Here is a 26,557-nt window from a genome sequence, read left to right as displayed (position 1 = left end):
TTGGAAACAAGGGTTTTACTTTAGTACTTTCCATTATCAGAAGAGCACATTTGTCATAAAAATACATAGTACATGCCCTTATATTCTCACGCAGAACTGTATTTTCTGGGAGCTTTTTTTAATTTATTTATAAAATGTGAACAAAAAAGTAGGTCCTCTATTTCTGTTTAAGGCTTAAATCTAAATAAGAAATTATAAATTGTCTGAAAAGTAAGCTCTGCAGACACCCTGAGACACCAACAGAATTATAAACAGAAAACAAAGTTAAAATTACATCTGAAAGTTCTTGTTGGAAGTCTTTCAAACCATTTATACGTGGACTTTATTCTTCTTACTGAGCATGGAAGCTGAAATGTCTTGGGTGCAGTGGCAGTAATTGTACAAAGTCTTAAAAATCAAATATTCAATCCAATGTTCATTTCTTCTGTTTGGGAGGCGGCCTAATGGGAATAGAATAAAATAATAATAATTATTATTAATAATAATAATAAATACACACTTAAATTTCAGAAACATTAACAATTTTGCTTCTAGGTCATTTAACACCCCTGTGTTTTTATTCCTTTAAAGAAAATACTACTGGTTTAAAAAGCAATTGGTGTAAAGATACTCAAACAAATCAACTTGTTTTCTGCAGATCAAGCATAAAATTTACTTTGCAGATACTTAATGACAAAAAACCACCACAAAAAACAAAAATGTATGCTTACCTGATAAATTTCTTTCCAGACATGAAGAGTCCACAATGTCATTCTAATTACTAGTGGGATATTCAACCTGGCCAGCAGAAGGCAAAGAGCACCCAAGCAAGGCTGTTAAGTGTAAGTAACTTCCCTTACCCATAATCCCCAGTCATTCAGCCGAAAGAAAATGGAAAAAGAAACACAAGGGTGAAAAAGGTGCCCGAGGTTTACTCAAAACTGCCAAATAATGAAAAAAAAAAAAAAAAAAAGGCGGGTCGTGGACTCTCCATGTCAGGAAAGAAATTTATCAGGTAAGCATAAATTTTGTTTTCTTTCCTATGACAGAGTCCACAACGTCATTCCAATTACTAGTGGGAACCAATACCCAAGCTAGAGGACACAGAATGAACAGGGAGGGAGAACAAGGCACCATCGCTTGAAGATCCTTTCTCCCAAAAGAGGCCTCAGCCGAGGCAAAAGTACCAAATTTATAGAATTTGGAAAAAGTATGCAAAGAGGACCATGTTGCCGCCTTGCAAATCTGTTCCACAGAAGCTACATTTATGAAAGCCCAAGAAGAGGAGACAGCTCTAGTGGAATGAACCAAATATTCTCAGGAGGCTGCTGACCAGCTTTCTCATAAGCAAATGGAATCATACGTCTTAACCAGAGGGAAAGAGTAGAAGTGGCCTAACCCTTATGCTTTCCAAAGAAAACAACTAATAGGGCAGAAGATTGATGTTGATTAATGTTTCGACCTGATAGGGAGAAATCTGTATTTAGTATGAAGGACCACCTTATCTGCATGAAAAATAAGGTACAGGGAAATCACACTGCAGAGCTGAAAGCTCAGAAACTGCAACTGGAAGAAATATTAAGGAGAGAAAACTTTCCAAGATAACTTAAAAACAACATGCATCGGCTCAAACGGAGCCTGCCGCAAAACTATAAGAACTAGGTTAAGGCTCCAAGGAGGTGCAACAGATTTAAACACAGGCCTGAATCTGACCAGGGCCTGAACAAAAACTTGATCTGGAAAATCTGCCAGACGTTTGTGGAAAATAGATAATTCAGAGTACTGACTAACAACTCTCTCCAGACCAACCTGAAGAAATGACAAAAAGCCTATAGCTTCACACCAAAAAAGATATTTACATCATACCTTATGGTAAATCCTGCGAGTAACAAGATTACGAGTCTGAAGCATAGTATCAAAGACCGCTTCCTAAAAACCACGTCTAGACAGAACTAGGCAGTCAATCATTAAGAATTCAGCTTTAGAGAAACCAGATTTGGATGGAGGAAAGGATCCCGAGTTAGGTCTTTCCTCAGACGTAACCTCGATACGAGCAATGACTCGTGGAAGGAGAGCAAATGGAGGAAATAGTTATGCTAGATCGAAAACCCACTGAACCGCCAGGGCAACTATCAGGGTAGCCTGAGGATCTCTACCATGAACCATACTTTGGAAGCTTGGCTTCTGACGAGACGCCATCATATCCAACTCCGGAACCCCCCACATGAGGGTTATCCTGGAGAACACTTCCGAACGGAGAGCCCACTCTCCGGGATGAAAGACTGTTTAGAAAATCCGCCTCCCCATCGTTCACTCCTGGGATGTGGATAGCAGATAGGAAACAATCATGAGCCTCAGCCCACTGAGATTCCACAGATGCTTAATTCTTGATGCGAGTCACCTTCATAGCCAAGGAACTCAGTTCCTCCCTGATGGTTGATTTAGGCAACTGAAATGATGTTGTCCGATTGGAATCGGATAAACTGGACTAAAAGATATTGAGGCCAAGATTTCAAGGCATAGAAGATTGCTCTCAACTCCAAGATGTTCATGGGAGAGAAAAGATCTTTCGAGTCCACAGGCCCTGAGCTTTTAGAAAATCCCAAACTGCTCCCCAGCCTAATAGGCTGGCCTCCGTAGGCACAATCACCCAGGAAGGTCTCAGGAAGCAAGTGCCCCGAGCCAGGTTTCCCTGAGAAAACCACCACGAACAAGAATCTCTTGTCAGGTAATCCAGATTTATCCTCTGTGAGAAGTCTGAATGATCTCCATTTCATAGACTGAGCCTGCAAAGCTGTAGCGGTCGCAGATGGAACCGAGCAAAAGGAATTGTGTCCATGGAATCCACCATCAGACCAATCACCTAAAGTATTTAGCCACTGTTGGATGAAGGGCAGAATGGAGAAAGGCAAGCAGCAAGAAGTTTGTATTTTCTGACCTCTGTTAGGAAAATCTTCATGGACAGTGAATGTATGATTGTCCCTAGGAAACACACTCTTGTAGCTGGAACTAGAGAAGTTTTCCAGATTCACTTTCCACCCGTGAGAACGTAGAAAAGATATGCTAGTTGGGGTAAAAAAAAAAAGAAGGACGCCTGAATCAAGATGTCGTCTAGATAAGGCGTCACAGCAATTCCTGGGATCTGATCACTGCCAATAGAGCTCCGAGAACCTTTGTGAAAATTCTGGGAGCTGTGGCAAGACCAAACGGAATTGCAACAAAGTGAAAATGCTTGTCCAGAAACGCATACCTTAAAAACTGGTGATGATCCTTCTGAATGGGAACATGTAAATACACGTCCATCAGGTCTATGGTCGACATGAATCTACTTTCTTGAACCAAAGAAAGAATGGAACGAATAGTTTCCATCTTGAAGGACAGAACTCTGAGGAATTTGTTTAGACACTTTAGGTCTAGGATGGGTCAGAAAGCTCCCTCCTTTTTGGGAACCACAAAGAGATTTGAATAAAATCCTTGACCTTGTTCCTCTAGAGGGACTGGAACAATAACTCCCAAGGAGGATAGGTCCTCTATGCAATTTAAGAAGGCCCCCCTCTTTACCTGGTTTGAGGATAGTCCTGACAGGACTCAGCCCTCCAAGGGGCAGATTTCTCCTCTCTTGTAATTTCTCCTCTCTTGTAACCCTGGGATACTATGTCCACAACCCATGGATTTGGGACATCGCGTATCCAAGCCTGCTGGAAAAAAAAGAAATTATGCCCCCTACTTGATCCAAAGGTTGATCGGGAGCGGACCCTTCATGCTGATTTAGAATCAGTGGAAGGGTTCTTGTTTGCTTCCCCCTAATACAAGGCTGACTGGACTTCCAAGAGATCCTGGATTGGAAGAAGAGGGGGAAGACATCTGTCCTTTAAAGTTGTGAAAGGAGCAAATATTAGAATTGTGATGGTCTTTAAGTCTATTTTCTTGTCCTCATGTATGGAAGGGAAAAAAACCCACAGAAGATAACTCTCTATTCTGAAGATAACATTCATCAACAGATTAGAAGACCAATCCAGGGCACTAATCAGAAAGCATATAAGGATTTCTGAAAATCTGTCTCATACATTAACAAAATCTATAGGAGGAGAAAAAAAATAAATAAAAAAAAAATACAAATTCTGCTGATTTGTAACCAATGACCCAGTAAACAGACACGGGGGCCAAGGTAATCCTATACACTTGAAGTAGATATGAGAAAAGAATACAACCTTCCTAGAAAACTAAAAAGGAAAAAAGGTTGAATTGTAAATGTAATGATGAAATACTTATGTAAGAAAATCACCACCATGCCCTAAAAAAAAAAAAAAATGAACCCTTCTTAGAAAAGGGTCAACATAACTGGTTAACTAAACAAAATTAACTAGATAGATACAGAAAAGGACATGGTGTAATATTATAAAGCAACCACCAGATGGCAGCCAAGCTTAACAGGAAAAGGCCTATATCCCGTTTCGAAACTAATATACCTCATTGCAGAAATAATTCTCATAACATGCCAGTGGGAAAATGTGAGCTGCTATAAAGCAGTCATGTACAGTTAAAAACAGAGTGCACCCAAAGTATCCCATAACATAACTGTGGGAAACATAATAGGAACTGCCAGAAGGCAGTCATGCACAGTTAAAACAAATAGATAACAACTTATGCACATTTATCTAGAAGTGTCAAAAAAACCTATAGTTATATACATACAAGTAGACAAACCCTCTAAAAGTAAGCGCAATCCAACAATGAAATCAGAAAAACGCACCCAAGCAAACCGGTGGTGGGAAAAAGTAACCCCCCCACACACAAACTACTTACAGGTTGTAAAAAAATATAGGGGGCACACAGAATTTTAAGATAAAAAACTGTTCCCAAAGAACCTCTTCTGCCTACTAGATAGAAAATAGGCTAGTGGAGAGGGCTCTAACCAGCGGATATTTCATCTTCCTGTGAAGAGAACCGCTACCGGGTAAAATTAAAGGCGAGAAGCCGGAACTGTGGGGCACCCGTTACTTACATCCACCACAACACCTGTCAACAACCTGAACAGATTACAGGTTTTGCGTGAAATAATGGCAGATTATCTGTATCACCTACATCACTGAATGCAGTATAGTACTGCACTGAGGCGTATCCTCATACAGCGTCGTGCTGATACATTAACATGGCTAACTGAGTTTAAAAATGGCTACAAGAATAGGACCTATAGCAAGCCCTAAAACAAGTATATAATGAACAGCTCACTAAAGTATACAGCAGAGAGTGCCAAAAACACCGCCATGAGGCGGGAAGAGTAGCGGGAGACCGAGACCAGAAGTAAAAATGGAGCTGCCAATTATACAAAGGGAGCCCCTGCCATGCTAGCTACTGGGACAACTAAAGTGTAAAGAGCGCACATACCAAGCACTTCATAAAAAAACACCTATGAGCGATCCCAATATAAGAGGTCTAAGGCTGGGTCAAGATTAAACAGAAACCTTAACACACCTAGTGCCGTTAATCTTTGTCTCTCTCATGCGGCTGCCTATGACTGATCAACCACCAACACACAGACCCTGCAAGCAGTGACCTCCACAATAAGAGGTGACATTGCTAAAAAATAAAACCTACCGGCATTAAGAAGCTTTAACAACAAATGCCCTAAGGTAATCTGTTATAGTACTTGCCCAAACGGACTATTAAATATATATATAAAAAAAAAAAAAAAAAAAAAAAAAAAAAAAAAAAAAAAAAAAAAAAACACACCCTTAGCTATCAAGCCACCCCTCACTTAGATCAAGGGATCAGGGATCCAGGAAATCGCCAGTCTAGCAGCTTTATCAACAGCCGTGGTCTGGCTGAAGAAACTTCATCCTGACAGGGACCTTGGGCTTCAGCTGCAGGAACGGAACAACTTTGGTGTGTCAAACAAAATCTGGCAGGGACCTGTAGAGCAAGAAAGGACAGAGTAACCAACTCTGGCTTTCTACAAAGGAAGTGTTAAAAGTAAAGCAAAGACTACCTCGCCACCTTTTTACTGCTAAAAAGCCACCACTACTCTTACTCAAGAGATTGATGTGGACACAGCTAGACCCCAATACTTGCTTGCAGGGAAAAGTACCCATAAAAGGATTAAATATCTTTAGACACCAACTTTGCACAACCTCCATTGACAGAGGCAAAGAGAATGACTGGGGAATATGGGTAAGGGAAGTTACACATAACAGCTTTGCTGGGGTGCCCTTTGCCTCCTCCTGCTGGCCAGGAGTTGACTATCCCACTAGTAATTGGAATGACGTTGTGGACTCTCCATGTCATTGGAAAGAAAAGCAAATACCGTACTTAAAGTTATGATTAATTGATCAGTTATGAAATGGAAATTTCTAATTGAGAATTTAATTTGTTAATATCTGCAGTTTATGCAGAAAAGGAGTTAAATTTAAACATAAAGGTGAGGGGGACAGTACTCTGTACACACCTGTAAATTCCAACCACAACAGCATGGTCTCTTTCATAGGGTTCCAACGTCAACTGTTCTTGTGGTTTCATGTTCTCCTGTTGCATTTTCTTCACTTCTGAAGCAAAAACAGCCTCTGGAGCTGCTGTAGAATCTATACAGTTTGCCTAAAATGCAAAATTATTTCACTGTTTTAATATGTTCCTAGTGATTGACACATGCATGGCTTCAGATGTATTTCTGCAATGTTCTAATACAAACTGAAGTGTAACGTCTTCACACTATAAAATGGCCCTAGTTTACTTTAACAACTTGCATCAAATTTTAAAATAAAACTTTTCTAATAGATAATGATTTTAAATTCAGTTCTTAGCAACAGATTTAAAACGGTTTCATGGTCAGATAATTTACAGATTTAGATGGACTATCTAGAAGTACAGTCTCATTTACCAGCCTTATACACAGGTCCTAGACATTACTTTATTTTACTTCATTCACGTTTGCTGAAGGCTAATTTGTATATTTATTACCGCTCGAGAGATTAAACACAATTTGTATTTATGCTTTCAATTGCACCCACCTTTATGGAGATAACAAAATGTCCACCTTGCTTTAGGAAGTTATGAGCATTTAGGGCAACAATTCGAGTCTGATCTGGTTGCGCCACATCTGCAAATATCACATCTACCATACCTGCATAGGTTTACATATATAAAAAAAGGATTAGGTTACATGCACAATTGTTGACTGTATATTCTTAACACAAATATTAAAGGGATAGTAAACATTTGCCTTATTTTGGAAGCGCTAATCTGGCCTTAAGTCTGCAGACAAGGCTAGCAATGTCAATGTTGGTATAAAGTGCATTGCTTTACTGTCACTTAAAGGGACAGTCTAGTAAAAATTAAACTTTTATTATTCAGATAGGACTTAATTTTAATCAACTTTCCAATTTACTTTGATCATCAACTTTGCTTTTTTCTCTTGGTATTCTTAGTTTAAACTAAACATAGGTAGGCTCATAAGCTAATTTCTAAGCCTTTGAGGGCTGCCTCTTATCACATGCCTTTTAAATCTCTTTGCAACACAAAGACAGAAAGTACACGTGGGCCATATAGATAACACTGTTCAGACACAGGGGGTTATTTAAAGGGACAGTCTACACCCGAATTTTTATCGTTTTAAAAGATAGATAATCCCTTTATTACCCATTTCTCAGTTTTGCATAACCAACACAGTTATAATACACATTTTATCTCTGTGATTATCTTGTATCTAAGCCTCTGCAAACTGACCCTTTTTTCAGTTCTTTTGACAGACTTGCAGTCTAGCCAATCAGTGCCTGCTCCCAGATTACTTCACGTGCACGAGCACAGTGTTATCTATATGAAATATGTGAACTAACACCCTCTAGTGGTGAAAAACTGTTAAAATGCAATCTGAAAGAGGTGGGCTTCAAGGTCTAAGAAATTAGCATATGAACCTCCTAGGTTAAGCTTTCAACTAAGAATACCAAGAGAACAAAGCAAAATTGGTGATAAAAGTAAATTGGAAAATTGTTTAAAATGACATGCTCTATCTGAATCATGAAAGTTTATTTTGGTCTAGACTGTCCCTTTAAGACTTGGCACAAAATGCTAAATGCAAGACGATAAACAGTCACAGTCATGTGATCAGGGGGCTGTCAGAAGATGCTTAGATACAAGGTAATCACAGAGGTAAAAAGTATATTAATATAACTGTGTTGGTTATGCAAAACTGGGAAATGGGCAATAAAAAGGGATTATTTATCTTTTAAAACAATAACAATTCTATGGTAGACTGTCCCTTTAATGACCAAGGACGTACGCTGCATATCCTCAGAGGTTTCAATCTGTGGAAGCGATGGTGCAGATCGTTGGTGGGTGGGAGCCATAGCAGGGAGGTGGGTGAGCGGCCCATCATTGGATCACTTCCTGATCCTCTATATCTGGCGCGCGCGCGCGCAAGTGGTTGGGAGCGCGCACGCTAGTACCTTAACAAATTGAAGGTGATGGGATGGAGGGAGAGGGAAAGGAGGGGTTAATAGATGTTAAGAAAGGGATCTGGGAGGGGGGTAGGCTATTGAGAGGGGGGCAGCTACACTACAGAAAATTGACTTTTTTGTAAAAAAAAACCAAAAAACTTTTTTTTTAGCAAACTGGGTACTAACATACAGCTGACAGAAAATAGGTGGTGGTGGGGGGGAGATCAGGGAGGTTGGATCAGGGGCTAAGCGGGATCCAACACTGCAGAAAAACTTAAAATTTCTGCTAGTACTTAAGATGGCGGTGACAATTGTGAGGGGGGAGAGAAAAGAGAGCTGTTTGAGGGGGGCCAAGGAGGTATCTGGTGAGATGTCAGGTGGGAGGCTGATCTCTACACTAAAGCTAAAATTAATCCTACAAGCTACCTAATTAACCCCTTAACGGCTGGGCATAATAGAAGTGTGGTGCGCAGCGGCATAATTATCAAATAGCAATGCCAAAGCCATACGTCTGCTATTTCTAGGGACCACAGAGAAGCATTTACAACTATTTGTGCCAAAATTGCACAAGCTGTTTGTAAATTTCAGTGAGAAACCTAAATTTTTTTTGTTTTATTTGATCGCATTTTGCGGTTAAATGGTGCATGAAATATACCAAAATGGGCCTAGATCAATACTTTGGGTTGTCTACTAAAAAAAAAAAATTATATATATATATATACACACATACTATCTATCAGTGTTACAATGTTACTATTGCTAATTATGACAAAAAAAAAATAGGTTTGGAAATAGCAAAGTGCTAATTGTATTTATTGCCCTATAACTTGCAAAAAAAGCAAAGAACATGTAAACATTGGGTATTTCTAAACTCAGGACAAAATTTAGAAACTATTTAGTATGGGTGTTATTGGTGGTTGTAGATGTGCAACAGATTTTTGGGGTCAAAGTTAGAAAGTGTTTTTTCCCATTTTATAAAAATTTAAAAAAATTATAGTAAATTATATGATATGATGAAAATAATGGTTACTTTAGAAAGTCCATTTAATGGCGAGAACAATGGTATATAATGTGTGAGTACAGTAAATGAGTGAGGAAAATTACAGCTAAACACAAACACCGCAGAAATGTAAAAATAGCCCTGGTCCCAAATGGTCAGAAAACTGATCTGGTCACTAAAGGGTTAAACCCAAAAATTCTCTCATGATTTAGACAGAATACAATTTTTAAAAAGTTCCCAATTTTACTTTTATCAAATTTATTTAATTCTCATTTTATTCTTTGTGGAAGAGATACCTAGGTAGGTAGTGTGCACATGTCTGGAGAGGACTACATGACAGGAAATAGTGCTGCCAGCTAGTGCTCCTGCTAAAGTAAAACATTGTTGCAAAACTGCTGCAGACACGTGCATGCTCCTGAGCTTACAATCTGCTTTTCAAAAAAGGATAAGAAAAATAAAATTTGACAATAGAAGTAAATAAGAAAGTTTAAAATGTTATGTTCTATCTAAATCATGAAAAGATATTTATGTCCCTTTAAATCCAACTATGGAAAGAAACAAAGCAGGGTTAGCCTTGACAAGTCTGCAGGGTGCGGAGAATTAGAAATAATTTTCAGAGCTAAAACATGAAAAAGGTACAGAATAATGAAAGTTGTACTACTACACATAACTAAACCTTTTATATTATAATCAAGGTGTTTACTGGCCTATAAGTTGCACTTTTAAATTGTTTATTCCAGTCTTTAAAACTTGCACTTGGCCAATCCACAGCAGTTACAAGCAATAAAAAGTTCCAACTCCAGAAGGAAGTAAAGTGCATTGCTCATTACAGAAGGGCCGGTACTAGGTCATGCAAAGGTTTCAAGAAAGAGCGCCCCTGTTACCATTAAAGATATAGTACAGATAACAGAACAAATACAGAAAGTTTGTTTAAATGGACTTTAAAGTAATAGCCAAGTCAAAATTAAACTTTCATGGTTCAGATAGAGCAGCAATTTTAAGTGACTTTCAAATTTACTCCTATTATAAAATTTTTCTTCGTTCTCTTGCTAACTATTTGAGCGTAAGTTTAGAAGCCGGCCCATTTTTTGGTTCAGAACCTGGGTAGCGATTGCCGATTGATGGCTACATTTAGACACAAATCAAAAAGTGCTACCCAGGTGCAGAACCAAAAATGGGCCGGCACCTGTGCTTAAATTCCTGATTTTCAAATAAAAAGTAAATAAGAAAGTTGCTTAAAATTGCATGCTCTACCTGGATCATGAGTTTAATTTTGACTGCACTGTTAAAGGACCAGTAAACACAATAGATTTGCTTAATCAACAAATGCAAGATAACAAGACAATACAATAGCATTTACTCTGAATTTCAAATGAGTAGTAGATTCTTTTCTAACAAATTTCAAAGTTATGTATATTTCCACTCCCCCTGTACCATGTGACAGCCATCAGCCAATCACAAATGCATATACGTATAGTCTGAGTTCTTGCACATGCTCAGTAGGAGCTGGTGACTCAAAAAAGTGTAAATATAAAAGACTCTGCACATTTTTTTTAATGGAAGTAAATTGGAAAGTTGTTTAAAATTACATGCTGTATCTGAATCATGAAAATGTAATAAAACCTGAGTGTCCCTTTAACTTTAAAGGGCCATAAGTAAAAAAACCAAAAAAAAAAAAACACACACACAATCTTTCCCGTTAGAGCATGTCATTTTAAGACACTTGACCATGTACTACTGTATGTATAAACCACTCAAAGGGATTAAACACAATAGCGCAGGATCGAGGGACTTAAAGGGACAGTCTACACCTTAGTTTTCTTAAGGTCTTACTTTAGATTAAGCTGCAAATAGCCTCCTGCACCTTTTCTATATAATGCAGCAGGAACAGTAAAAAAAGTTATTTTAAAATTAATAGTGTTTCTGGCCAGTTTGAAATGGCTGACAAGCTCTGCCCACTGATGACATATGGCATCCAATCACAAAAGGCTCACTTGTTTGCTGAATAGCATTGACAGTCTGTTGAATCAGAGTGCCTAGATGCAGCCCAGATCGTGATGTCATCAGTGGGCTGAGCTTGGCAGCAATTTCAAATTGGCCAGAAACAATGTTCATTTAAAAAAAAAAAAAAAAAAACCTTTACTGTTCCTGCTGCATGTGATAAAAAGGGTGCAGAAGACTATTTGCAGCTCAATCCAAGGTAAGACTTTATGACTAAGATGACAGGCTAATGAATCAGAGCAGGCAATGTTTCAACCATTATAGCCCTTTATATTAGGGATAGACCCATATCGTTTTTTCAGGGCCGATACCGATTATTGACTTCCTTTCAGGCCGATATTCTGTACATTTAAAGTTTTGAAAAATCAACACAATTTCTACACAAACCTGGTATAAACTGAACATGCTTATTAAAAATGTAAACATTAAAAGTAAACTAGGAAAAATAAAGTGCTTTGAAAATGGCATGAATCCCTTTTAAATTAAATTTAAGTCACTACACTATTTCTTCAGTACTCTCAGTTAAGTAGAAAAACTGTGTGTGTGTGAATATATATATATATATATTATATATATATATATATATATATATATATATATATATATATATATATATATATATATATATATATATATATATATATATATATATATATATATATATATCTATCCACTTGACAGAATGGATTGCAAATACCTTCCCTGGTTCTGAGGAGTGGACTATAAGTTTCTTTAGTATGCACTTACGTGCAGTTTTAAACATGTGTAACAGCGCCACCTAATGGTCAGAGCATTGTTATCCACTGCTAGAAAATATTGATACTAGTCTCCTATACTGCATAGCTTTCTACTCAAGGCTTGTTGTTGTGGACATTTAATTGACGTTTGAACTATCTTTTCTATGCCCATGAAAGGGGAAAATAAAATATTTTAAAAATCGTAAAAATATAGCAGCTTTAATTAAATGTTTTGCAAATGTGTAAAATTTATCAGAATGCAACAAATAATGTTCTATTTGTGACAGTAATTAGCAAGCAGATTGATTTTATGTATTGCTGACCCCTATGAGCAAATCAAAAGTAATTTAGCTCTGTGTACTTCAGGGAAACTATGTAGCTTTAAGTGCCACTTAATCACATTTTCCATTTCACAAATCATAAGTTTCTTTATGCAAGTCCATCTACAGGTCAGCCATTGGTGGTATGGTAGTTGGTAACTGAACTCCCAGGAATACCTGGGCTTGGACTGTTATCAGTGCTATTAGATGATTTTCTGTGTCACTTAAAACTACTTCTTAGTTTCCCTGAAGTACACAAAGCTAAATTTCTTTTGATTTTCTCCATATCGCTAAGTTTCTGGCTGATGCCGATATTTCAGAAATTCCAAAATATCGGCCACTTCGATATATCGGTCTATCACTACTATGTTTGTGTTTTGTTTTTAATTTCAGGTTATTGTTAAACTTACTACTAAACTGCTTGTAACTAGAAGCAATGCAGTAGGAAAAGGACCTACACAATGTTACATTTCAGGATTAGTAAAGTCATCCAGAATAGCTACCTAGCAACATGCGGTATTTGTGTGGGTGTCTCGCATCTTCAATCACCGGTATGATATTGGTGCGCTTCTTTGCAACATTAATTAGATCACGTCCAGATCTGTGTGAAAACTCTACAGCATACACCAACCCTTCCTGAAAAAAAAGGTCAGAGGTACATGTGATTGTAAACTTTAAGCATTTTAAAAAGGAAACTACTTGTTATAACATTAACTTTTGTCTAATAAAATCTCTATATCTATCTGATAAAAAAAAAAAAAAAAAAAAGGGAGGTGTGGAAAGTAAAATATCCTATAATAAATATGCAAATCATTTAAGTGATTAACAAAAAAATTAAATGTCAAAAACAATTAACATGATGTTTAGCAAAAGTGGTTTAAAATTGAATTTGTCTAGAAACTAATGTTTGCACATCAGATCTGAAAATGGATAAACAAGGAACTTCAGGATTGCAACATAAACAAAAATGTATGCTTACCTGATAAATTTCTTTCTTGACACAGTGAGTCCACGGAATCATCAATTACTGTTGGGAATATCACTCCTGGCCAGCAGGAGGAAGAAAAGAGCACCACAGCAAAGCTGTTAAGTATCACTTCCCTTCCCACAAACCCCAGTCATTCGACCAAAGGAAAAGAGAGAAAGGAAATAAGGTGCAGAGGTGCCTGAGGGTTATATAACAAAAAAACGGTCAGGAAAAACAGGGTGGGCCGTGGACTCACCGTGTCAAGAAATAAACTTATCAGGTAAGCATACATTGCTAATGACACTGAGTCCACGGAATCATCAATTACTGTTGGGAATCAATACCCAAGCTAGAGGACACAGATAAGGGAGACAAGACAGGTAGCCTAAACAGAAGGCACCACTGCTTGCAGAACCTCTCTCCCAAAAGAAACCTCAGCCGAGGTAAAGAATCAACTATGAAAAATTGGACAGACTATGCAGAGAAAACCAAGTAGCAGCCTTGAAATCCCTTTCACAGAAGCTTCACTTTGATAGCCAAAAGAAGAGACCGTCCTAGTGGAAAGGACTGAAATTATCTCAGGAGACTGCTGCCCAGCAGTCTCATAGGCAAAACCAAATATAACTCTCTCACTAGAGAAAGAAAAATGGCAAAAGCATTTTGACCTCTACGTTTCTCAGAGAAACAAACAGGCAGAAGACTGGTGAAATTCCTTAGTCACCTGACAAAAAAAAAAAAAAAAAACGCACAACCTCCAAATTTGTGCAACAAACATTCTTCAGAAAATAAGAACTGTGTCAAGGAAAAGAAACTACAAATTCTTGATAAAAACTTCTTGTCCAGAGCCATTTTAGGAAGAATGTAAAGTAGTGCTAAAACGCTCCTCATCGGCATAAAAAAAGGCAAATCACACTGCCAAGCTGAGAGTTCCGACACTCTCCGAGCAGATGAGATGGCAATAAGAAACAAAACCCTCCAGATAACAATTTAAGATCTATGGAATGCAATGGCTCAAACAGAGCTTGCTGAAAAACTTTAACAAAGTTAAGGCTCTCAGGAAGAGCAACAGACTTAAACATAGGCCCAATTCTGACCAAGGCCTGACCCAAAGATTATACGTCTGGCACGTCCGCCACTAATGCATGATCTGATCAAAGAAACTGACTGACAAAACGGGTCTCCAGACCTTCCTGAAGAAAAACAAAATGCTAAATCCTTCTAAAACACTCCACGAAGAAATTTAAGCCATATCTTATGGAAACTCTTACTCTTAACAGGCTACCAGCCTGATCCAAGGTCTTAAAAAAAAAAAAAACGATCCCGAAAAACCATGCAGAAATGTATGCCATATCTTATGGTACCCCGCTTAGACTAACCTAAGCGTTCAATCTCCAAGCCAGGGGGGGGGGCAGGGGAGGCGGCAGGTAAACCAACCTGAAATCCCAAGGAACCATCAGAAAAGTCTGAGGATCTCTTGACTTTGGCAACTTGGCAGATTTGCCTAAACGTCGCCAATTTTAACTCTGCACCATCCATTTGAAAGAGAAGTTGGAAAAACCCCTCCGGAAAGAGTTCACTCCCCAGGAGGAAGTCTGCCTGCTCAGAAAAACCGCTTCCCAGTAGTCCATCTGGAATGCAGGTGGGCAACAATTGTGAGCTTCCGCCCATTGAATAATCCAAGTCACCTCCATCATGGCTAAGGAACTCAGAGTTCCTCCCTGGTTGTTGATGAAAACCATTGAAGAGACATTTGGAACCCTGCTAAGCACAACTGAGGCCAAGCAAACAGAGCATTAAAAATTGCTCCCAACGTCAAGATGTGAAAAAGGAGAGCAGACACTTCTGAGTCCATATCCCTGTCCTTAACAAGACCCGACTGATTCTGAGTAGAATGACGTCCATGGTCACAACACCCAAGAACGCCCTGAGACAGCTACTCCTGAGAAACCACTATGGGATAGAGAGACTCATGTCGCCTGACCTAGATCTTTCCTCTGAGACAGATCCGAATATTCTGGAAAATAGCAAAGGAATGTCGTCCAGGTCAACCCTTAGCCCCATTCCTATTATACATAGTCACTAAAAAGGGAATGCAAAAACTGCAGCTGGAATCTGGTTGCCAAAAGGCTAAACTATTTACAGGACCAAAAGAGCTTGCCGTTGGCCAGACAGTAGTCTGCAGAGAAGAGAAGAATAAACCTTGATAATCTGACCTCTTAATTTTCTATACCCAGAGGAAGAACTTTTCACTTTCTGCGATGAGATTTTTAGAGAATTTATTATGGTCCCTAATAAAATCACCCTTGTAAATGATAACCAGGCCCGACCCTGCTTAGCTACCGTGATCAGACGAGATTGATCGCATTCAGGGTGGAGTGGTCGTAGGCTTGACAAAGGAACTCTTCTCCAGATGCTCTGAAGAACACCCGTGTAATACCTCAAGACCTATATATCTTTCTAGGGTGACAAGACTCAGAACTTGAGCAGACCCCCGATAATGGGAACAATAAACACACATCCTTCAGGTATATGTTCGATCTGAACAGGTCCTCTTGAACCAAAGGATAATGTATACTACGTTGAGGACAAAACTTAAGGTAATTACCAAGATTCCGTTCCCAAACTGGGACTGGAACTATCCCTCCTAGAGAAGAAGGTCCTGAACTCAGATCAAGGAAGGCCTCTCATCATACCTGAATTGCAGAAACTATAGAATGAGAAATCTGCCCCTGGGAGGAAACCTTAAACAGGACTCCAAGAAATACAAATAATCCTGCTGAAAAGGGAAAGGAAAACCTTCCTTTATTCTTACTCTGATGAGTGGAAGAAAAACCTCTTTTCACCCGGTCAGGAGACAGATCTACCAGCCAAGTCCAACCAAGGACTCATCCTTGAAAAGGCAAAGCTGGAAGCATGGAATTGGAGGAATCAAAATATTGAACCTGCAACTGCAGAACTATAAGCCTAAGCTGAACTGCTAAGTCACAGGTAGACATCCCTTCTAAACAAGACTTCCGCCACAAAACCCCACGGACTAGTACAACAGCAAGTCTAATGAGACAAGGCATTGTTTGAAATGAATAAATAAACCTCCAGCTTCTCATCCAAGGATCCGAAAAGGAGCACCATAAGGAACAAAGTTCTATGAGCCATAGCAGAAAAACTCCCTCTACTTAAAGGCACCATGTGATTTAATGGAGACAGTTACAGGAAAATCCCTTGAGGGACGGGAGCCAGGGAGAACAGTATCCCTGGCTGCTCCAAATCCTGAGAAAAATTCCAAGGCACGACTAGAAACACTTCCTCATAGGAATGAATATTATTGAAAAAAATAATGTTCACAAAACTATGAAAGGTTGACTACTCCTGGGAGATATGAGGCTCAGATGCCAACATATCACAGAAATACCTAAACAGTAAAATCTGCAAGCAATGCACTCCTTTGAGATTAAGGAACCGCAGGGCACTGCCTGTGACTCCGTTAAAGCTTCGAACGTATAGGAGAAGCTGTTGCATATCTTAACAGCATAATCCTGGGGGGAAATGAGGATCTGAGGCAGCAAACTGTACATACAATAGTTTAACAAATTGTGCCACCCGTATAAGGAAACAAAAACAGAAAAGGGCCAAAAATAACTGCTTACATAGACATCCAACTAATCAAGCAGAATAAATTGTTTCTTTAACCCTTTGAGTGCTAAGCACTTTCCCACCTGGGTGCTAAGATTTTTTAATTTTTTTTTTTATTTTTCTATTTTTTTTTTTAAAAAAAAACTTAATTTTTTCAGACCCCCAAGACTTACACTGTTGACCAAAGGTGAGGCGATTACCTTTCCAATGGTGGGGTCTTGGGGGGTCTGTAGCTGCTTAGATGCCTGAGATACAGGCTTCTAAGCAGCATACCCCCTGCTCCTATACTTAACATTGTTAAGTATAAATAAAGTTGTGCGGTGACGTCATCACGTTATTCCGTGTGACATCACCACGCAAAACGGGAAGCCACGGCAATGCCTGTCACTTTACAGGCAGGATCGCCGGGGTAGGAGCCCCCAGATCTCCCTCAAGGTGGAAGAGTGCTAGTGACGGCTCTGAGCCGTCATTAGCCCCAGAGTGGGAAACGGATGGCTCAGAGCCGTCATTAGCACTCAAAGGGTTAAAGTTATAGACAAATGTATACTACTTATCTATCAAGTAATTTGCCCGGCATAGAGTATTTATTAAAAGCGACAATTCAAACTGCTATCAGAAAAAAAAGGAGCATGTATCTCTTATAACATATGAAAATACTATTTGGCACTTTATCAGATGTAATTTCCTAAGGTGTAATATTAGCCCTTGGTACATAATTTAGCCCGTCTATAGCGGCAGCTAAACATAAAACAATGGATCTTGTAAACTTGCAGTACAAGTGCGGCGCTCCGATCGCCACCTCGAGAACGAGTCGGGACTATGGACTGCATTCCTTAGAACCTAAAAATGGCACTGCTCTGAGGCGGCAGGATTAAACACTGCAAAAAGATGAAGCGTGCATACCTCGCGCTTCGTCCGCCATAAAGGGAACTAACGCAGTTCTTCCTATTTAAACAACAAATGGAAGAAAACACCTACAGTTGTAAATCGTAGATAAAAAAAAAAAAAAAAAAAAAAAGACAGAAAGGAAAGGCGAACTCTCCCCTAAGCAATAAAGAAAATCATATTACAGATTTGAACTGTCCCTCATTCCCCTCTAAATATTCAAAATACGTAGGAATTTGAACTGACAAGACTTGATCCCATGTCAAAACCATTCTTATACATAAGGATTAGATAATTATATAAATAATCTGAGCCTCAAATTAGGGTTAACCCCTTCTATCCTGAAGTAGATTTACACTAAAATCTCCCAAATCACATTAAAAGTGCCTGCTCACAGCCAGAAATTGTCCTTAAAGAATTTTTGTCCCAAATACTGAAGAGACTAACGTGGAGTACAGCTAAACCCAGGGTCAAGAAGTTCAGAGTAAACCTACTCTGGCATTCAAAATAATAAAATCTTGCTTGAAGTAAAAGAAATTCAATTTCTTCAGACAACAAAAACATCACCTCCTCCTTGCACCACAGGGAAAGAGAATGACTGGGGTTTGTGGGAAGGGAAGTGATACTTAAAGGACCAGTCAACACTGTAGATTTGCATAATCAACAAATGCATGATAAGAAGACAATGCAATAGCACTTAGTCTGAGCTTCAAATGAGTAGTAGATTTTTGTTAAATAAATTGCAAAGTTATGTCTATTTCCACTCCCCCTGTATCATGTGACAGCCATCAACCAATCACAAATGCATATACGTATATGCTGCGAATTCTTGCACATGCTCAGTAGGAGTTGGTGACTCAAAAAGTGCAAATATAAAAAGGACTGTGCACATTTTGTTAAAGGAAGTAAATTGGAAAGTTGTTTAAAATTGCATGCTGTATCTGAATCATGAAGTTTAATTTTGACTTGAGTGTCCCTTTAACAGCTTTGCTGTGGTGCTCTTTGCCTCCTCCTGCTGGCCAGGAGTGATATTCCCAACAGTAATTGACGATTCCGTGGACTCACTGTATCATTAGAAAGAAATTAAGTTCTGACATATCAAGAGCATTTTTGCAACATTCATGAAATCACTGCTTTTAAAACATATCCACTACAATGAATATCACTGAAAGGCTAAAGCATGACTTAAAAGGGACAGTCTACACCAGAATATTTATTGTTTTAAAAGATAGATAATCCCATTATTACTCATTCCCTAGTTTTGCATAACCAACAGTTATATTAATATAATACCACTGATTATCTTGTATCCAAGCCTCTGCAAACTGCCCCCATATTTCAGTTTTTTTGACAGACTTGCATTTTAGCCAATCAGTGCGGGCTCCTAGGAACTCCATGTGTGAGAGCACAGTGTTATCTATATGAAACACAAACTTACACCCTCCCTCTAGTGGTGGAAAACTGTCAAAATGCCCTGAGCTAAGAGGCGGCCTTCAAGGGCTTAGAAATTAGCATATGCACCTCCTAGATTTAGTTTTCAACTAAGAATACCAAGAGAAAGCAAAATTGGTGATAGAAGTAAATTGGAAAATTGTTTAAAATTACATGCCCTATCTGAATAATGAAAGCTACAGCATCATGGCACAAGCCATTTGAGAGCACAGGTTGCAGCTCCCTGCCCATCTCCCTCTAGAACAAGCTCATGTGATAAACCCTGTTAAAGGAGTCTACAGACCAGTACTCTCCTGTTAGCCAGTCACTTGTCAATCAAGGCAAGTATAAGACATGACACTTACCAGCAGGGACTATTCAAATCTGAAGAAGTGAGCACACAAGAAGCAAGGGTGATGGGAATAAACTGCTTGTGCACAAATACCATAAAAAAAATGATCATTTGAGTTTTAATTATATGGGCTGAGTATATAAGTTCTTTATTTGTAATAAATGTGTGTTTAGATTCAGGATTGTGAACTTACTGGGCCAACTAAATCAGAGACATGCGAGACTGTTGTTCCAGATGCAGCTCCAAGGTACAATACTTTGGAACCAGGCTTGATGTGAATTTGATCTACTCCACCCAAAATTGCAGCAGCAAGTTTCGATCTGAATGGATTCCATGCTCTGTATTCTGTCTTCACTTCTCCATCCTAGAAAATAGATTTAAGAGGAAAACATCTATATAAATTTAAATCCCGGCTACAGTAGTTTAATATGGTTAAATATAAAAGCTTCTAAACACAATTGGTGTCATTTAACAATTTACAGCAGGCTGAACAGCAACTTTACTAAGATAAGTGAAATTAAGCTCTGTGGTAGAAAACAAGGGGCTCAGCAACTAAATTACAGTCCCTTCAGTGTGCAGTGCTAGGGTGTGCAAGGATTACTAATAGTATCTGGGGTTAACCCTTAGCTTGCCAATTTGAAAGACATTGTAATGTGATTCATAGACAGTTCAACACTAGAAAATACCACTTAACAGTCATGAAGGTTATATCAAATAATTGACTTCCTGGTGACATTTCCTTTTATAATTGTTCAAAAATAGACAAATTTCAGGAAACTAGCCCAGGTGTTACTCATTGCTACTACCGAATATTCATTCAGGGATATAAATCTGAATCTTGCTGACCGATTGACATACACATACTAGTGTTTGTGTGTTAAACAAAGATATGGCTAGCCACAAGGGCAGAACTGTAATAATAGAGTGTGTGAGTGAGAGACACACACACAAAGATATGGCTAACCTCCACTGAAATCCTCTTTTCACCATAGACGGATTCTCCAGGAACCAAATTTCTTGTCACCAGTGCATCTTCTTTTCCTCTGCAAATAAATACACCTTCATGTCTGTGAGGTTCTACTATAACCTTCTTTCCTCCGCCAAAGCCTCCTCTTCCTCCCCGTCCACCACGGGGCCCTCCTCTTCCAAAACCACCTACATAAAAAATTCATATGTATTATCAAATGATTGCTAAAAAAATATATCACAACATTACAGTACATTTAGCCACCAATCAGCAAGCGCTACCCAAGGTTCTGAACAAAAATATAGGCCAGTTACTAAGCTTACATTCCTGCATTTCAAATAAAGATACCAAGAGAAGGAAGAAAAACGAAATAGGAGTAAATTAGAAAGCTGCTAAAAATTGCATCCTCTATTTGAATCATGAAAGAAAAGAAAATTTGGGTTTCATATCCCTTTAATCCCTCGAGTGCTAACGACGGCTCTGAGCTGTCGCAGAGTTTCCCACTCTGGTGCTAACAAAGGCTCAGAGCAGTCGCTAGCACTCTCCCACGCGCTCCTACCCTCGGCAATCGAGCCTGCATAGCGACAGGCATCACCGGGGCTTCATGTGTGACATCACGCGCAATGACGTAATAATGTCACTGCGCAACTTTATTAAGAATTTACAATGCAAAGTACAGTATAGGGAAAGGAGGCATGCTGCTCAGACACATGTATCTAAGCAGCTACAGACCCCCAAGACCCACCGTTGGAAATGTAATTGCCTAACCTTTCCAACGGTCTTGGGGATCTGGAATATTTTTTTACAAACGTTAAAAAAAAAAAAAAAAAAAATTACATTTAATTACCTTAGCACCCAGGTGGGAAAGTGCTTAGCACTCAAAGGGTTAAAGGGACAGCCAACCACAACATTGTTTTTGTTTAAAAAGACAGACAATGCCTTTACTACCCATTCCCCAGCTTTACACAACCAACATTGTTATATTAATATATTATATAACCTTTAAACCTATACATTTCTACCTGTTTCTAAGCCACTACAGATAGCCTCTTATCACATGCTTTATTAGCTTTTCAAAACAGGGGATTGCTAGTTCATGTGAGCCATATAGAAAACATTGTTCTCATTCCTGTGGCATCTTTTTATTCTAGAATTTCCCCACATACCTCTGAATCCTCCTCTGCCACCACGATCACCGAATCCTCCTCTGCCACCACGATCACCAAATCCTCCTCTGCCACCCCGGTCTCCACCTCGTCCACGACCTCCAAACCCACCTCGACCACCTCTGAAACCACCCCGGTCTCCAAATCCACCCCGGTCTCCAAATCCACCCCGACCACCTCTGGGACTGAAACCTAAAATGAAATATAACAAATTCAGTCTTCACAACAAGCAGAATTTTAGTGGTAGTTTACAAAAAAAAAAAGAAAAAAAAGAAAAAAAAAAAAAGACTATGGAATCTAAGTTACTGAGGCAGAATGCTGCACATGTAATACAGGTTTACAATATTTTCCCAACTATAGTCTTAATTTAAAAAATAAATAAACCTCTGCATAAACAAAAAAAAAAAACATTAATGGGACATGAAAACCATAAAACATACAATTTAAAGGGACATTCTGGTCAAAATCAAAATGCACATAGATGAATTACATATTTGAATAGAAATATAATTGCAATATACATGTATTAGCAAAAATGCTTCTAGTAAAAGTTATATCACTGTTTTAGTTTTCACATTTTTCTCTGTGCACATAAGGCATAGCCAGATATTCTCAGTGCACCACAATTTTAAATACTGCAGCTGTTCAAAGAGCGCAAGTGGGGCTTGTACAAGCACCTTAGGCTCTCTGAGCAAGTGCTGTTGTGTTTAAAATTCTGGTGCACGATGCATACTTAAATACACTTTTAAATAAGCATTTTATTAAAAACATTACAAAAATTATATTCAAAACTGAAATGCATCCATGTATATTTAAATTTTTGCTGTAATGTCCCTTTAAAATAACGTTCCATTTAACTTTTGTTATACAATATGCATCATCTTGGTGTATAGAAGAAGCCACCAATCAGCTAGCTCCCAGTAATGCATTATTACTTATGAGCCTACCTAGGCATGTTTTTCAACAAAGGATACCAAAAGAACAAAGCTAATTAGATAAGACACGTAAATTTGAAAGTTGTTTAAAATGATTTGCTCTATCTTCAATCTACGGTTCATGACCTATTACCGAGTCGCAACACCATGTTTGACTACAATCAGGAATAAAGTATGCACACAAGCCGAATTTCCCGCACGGCTATTGGCTAAGAGGTGGAAATGCCACCTCTCAGCCAAATAACGTTCTGCAGTGGGCTGTCTTAGCAACTTATGCAAAAAAATAAAGGAGCTTTCAGAATAAAATAGTTTATACTTCATGAATGTCCACTTTATTTGTTCCGATTGTAAATCCTAACGTTTTACAAACGCTAGGATTTACAATCACTTTGACCTATTTTTCTTTTATGATTCAGATAGAGCATACAAACTTCAATAATCAAATTGGCTTAATTCTCGTCATCCTTTGTTGAAAGGGCAGCAATGCAATACCCCAAGCTAGCTGATCAAACCAGTAACAAAAGGCCAAACAGCAGCTAGCTCAAAATAGGGCATTGCTGCACCTGAGCCCATCTAGATTCAGGAATAATAATATCTAGATTCACTTTTCAATAAAAGATACCAAGAGAATGAAGCAAATGATATACTAGAAGTGCAATGGAAAGTTGTTAAAAACTGCATGCTCTATCCAAATCATTTTGACTTTACTGTTCCCTGCAATTCTATGTACACAGAATTAACCCCTTACTACATTTCAAGAATCTTAATGAATAGAAATTTGTTTGCGGTGAAAGATCTGCACGTGGACAGAGGCAAGCAGTACAAATAAGTGCAACATATAAAAAGGTATTGTTTTAGTTAAAATAATTTATTAATTTAAAGTAATTAAAAATCAATAAATTTACTGATATCAATTAAAATAATTATTTTTCTCCTTCCAATAAAGTACAGCGAAAAAGTTGATCACATGAATGATCAACCTATTAAATTGGAAATATTTTATAAGTATCAATGTTTTTATAATAGTATTCAACAATCAGTGATTTTCTGATATAATTGAAAATAGCAGAAAAGTTATTCTAAAAAAGAAATATTTATCAAGAAAACCACTAATTAAAACTCAAGGCTTACTGGCTAGCGATTTAAACTGATTAAAATGTATTTGATTTTAATCATATCCACCCTAACATGATTCATGAGAACATTACTACAGGTAATCCCTTTAACCCAACTGCTTGGGACCAGAAAAGGTTTGGATTTCAGAATAGTTGTATATTTGCAGATGTAAAATGGAACAGCTTGGAGAAGGGATGGGACTGTGTGTAAACAACATAATCTTATATCATTTAGACAATATTTACTGGTCATAACACAGCTTATAACATGCACCCTAAAGCAGGGCTCGACAAACCCAGGGAGCCACTGGCTTCTAGAATTTTAGGGCTATTCTCCATAAATCTATATTCAAATACCACTGCCTGGCTCTTAAAAGGTAGGTCTGGCTACTGGCTCCATTCTTTTTAACAGCTGTGTCCTACATTCTGAGTGTATTATAACCGAGTCGGTGGCCCTTCGTTAGATTGTATGCCAAACATCTAAGTGAGGTTTCACTGACAAAACGAGATTATATATATATATATATATATATATATATATATATATATATATATATAATAATAAAGGCGATCCTAGTTATTTTTGTGTTATGTGTAGACAGAAAATATTAGATATCAGAAACACAATTAGTTCAAGCTCAATGGCTTGATCACAATCGGTGATAAAAAAAAAAAAATCACTTCATGAGTACAACCATAAATCAGGCTTGGTATTGGGGTTTACGATTTAAAAAAAAAAAAAAATCAATTTAACGGGACACCAAGAACTATGAAGGACGCGCACTTTTAATACAGAAGCATGATCTACCTGCCCTTGGCTTTACCCCAGTTACTAAACCCCAGTTAGGGGTCCGCAGTGAGCAAACCGCGGAGCACGTGCGTGAGGTGATCGTGTTTTTTGCATTGGGACACAGGCCTGTAAACCACTAGTCCCACTTGCTATGTTTCGCCCTCGCGTGTGCGCCACCTTACCTGGCCTCATGACTTTAAGTATCCGCTATCCACTCCGGTGCGCCGCCAACAGCACGAGCTTCTACCACGTGTGCCCTAATAATCAGAACACGCAGAAAGGAAATAGTAAGATAGAGAGGTGAAGACATTCCGGAAGTACTTTGCAGCCATCTTTACTGCTGGCAAAGGAATCTAGTTACTTTATTACCTAAATATGCGGCAAACCTTAAACATACACTTTAGCACTTGTTTTTTCTCTCTTACTGTACTAAACTTATTACTTCATTTATACATTACCTGTTTATGGCATAACGGTCATAAAAAATATAATGTCAGCCATATTACCCGCCTTTAAAAGGGCACGTTTTATACGTACTAAGGGACCAACGCATGTCAGCAACCCGGAAGTATGTGTTTTCATAAACGTGCATTTTTTAATAACACCCACATGTGGAATTGGCTTAGGCTAATCTGAACACTGGTTATGAAAACAGTGCTGATGTGGGCTGGTGCAGGGGCTCACCTGTCTGACACGGTAGGACTGTACTATTCTGGAACATCTTGCAGTATACAACATGGCGGGGACCTACTGCTTTATTAGTTAGCAATTATTTCAGGAAAGGCTAGTGAGTCACAAGTGCTGTTTGCTGCTGGCTAGTGAGTTACAAGTGCTGTTTGTTGCTGGCTAGTGAGTTGCAAGCGCTGTTTGCTGCTGGCTAGTGAGTTACAAGTGCTGTTTGCTGCTGGCTAGTGAGGTACAAGCGCTTTTTGCGGCTGGCTAGTGAGTTACAAGTGCTGTTTGCGGCTGGCTAGTGAGTTACAAGTGCTGTTTGTTGCTGCCTAGTGAGTTACAAGTGCTGTTTGTTGCTGCCTAGTGAGTTACAAGTGCTGTTTGTTGCTACCTAGTGAGTTACAAGTGCTGTTTGTTGCTACCTAGTGAGTTACAAGTGCTGTTTGTTGCTACCTAGTGAGTTACAAGTGCTTTTTGCTGCTGGCTAGTGAGTTACAAATGCTGTTTGCTGCTGGATAACGAGTTACAAGTGATGTTTTTTGCTGCCTAGTGAGCTACAAGTGCTGTTTGCTGCTGCTGCGCAGCGAGCTACAAGTGCTGTTTGCTGCTGCTGCGCAGCGAGCTACAAGTGCTGTTTGCATATCCAGTATATTTGGTAACCTAAGTTGATTAGGGAAACAATCATGCACACGGCTATGAGGCGACTGATTTGTTGAGGACTGTTCTCTATCTGGCCATGCCAGAGTAATATGTTACCATGTGTGCCAGCCTTATCGTTTCTTTAAAGTTTGAAAATAAAGTATAAATACTTCTATAACAATAAATATTAAACATTAGTTTGTACTCCTGACTTTGCAGCCATTCTGTTAACCACATATTCACTTTAGACCCTTGGTCCTATAGTGATATCCTTACTCGTCTGGTCCTAAAGTTCCTCTGTCAGCCCCTAACCCTAAAAGGAATATGAAACTCAATTTTTTTTATTTCATGATTCAGATAGAGCATGCAATTTTAAGCAACTTTCTAATTTACCCCTACAGTATTTATAATTTTTTATTTGTTGTCTTATCTTTATTTAAAAAAAGCAGAAATGTAAAGCTTAGGAGCCATCCCATTTTTGGCTCAGCATCTGGACAGCACTTTCTTATTGGTGGCTAAATGTAGCCACCAATCAGCAAGTG

The 26,557-nt window shown here is 38.6% G+C and overlaps 1 protein-coding gene across 1 annotated transcript; it reads right to left on the bottom strand.

The window, feature by feature from the left end:
- FBL (fibrillarin) lies at positions 1–25,010 on the bottom strand. Its single transcript, XM_053691260.1, has 8 exons — positions 24,887–25,010; positions 21,865–22,056; positions 20,696–20,886; positions 19,925–20,095; positions 12,970–13,102; positions 6,984–7,096; positions 6,425–6,570; positions 1–440 (listed from the first exon to the last, which is right to left on the bottom strand). Exons 1-8 carry the CDS (start codon positions 24,894–24,896, stop codon positions 416–418), a joined length of 981 nt encoding a protein of 326 aa, XP_053547235.1. The 5' UTR covers positions 24,897–25,010; the 3' UTR covers positions 1–415.
- Positions 25,011–26,557: the final 1,547 nt, after the last annotated feature.

This window comes from Bombina bombina, chromosome 8 (assembly GCF_027579735.1).
Source record: "Bombina bombina isolate aBomBom1 chromosome 8, aBomBom1.pri, whole genome shotgun sequence".
Classification (NCBI taxonomy): Eukaryota; Metazoa; Chordata; class Amphibia; order Anura; family Bombinatoridae; genus Bombina; species Bombina bombina.
This window is presented reverse-complemented; position numbering and strand designations above follow the sequence as displayed.

Bases quoted from the DNA above. Each gene is read 5' to 3' on its own strand.
- FBL (XM_053691260.1), bottom strand. The intron at 20,096-20,695 runs GTTAGCCATATC...TCTATTTTCTAG, and splicing joins AAAAGAGGATTTCAGTGGAG to GATGGAGAAGTGAAGACAGA. The intron at 7,097-12,969 runs GTAGCTATTCTG...AAACCTATGCAG, and splicing joins CAAATACCGCATGTTGCTAG to GTATGGTAGATGTGATATTT.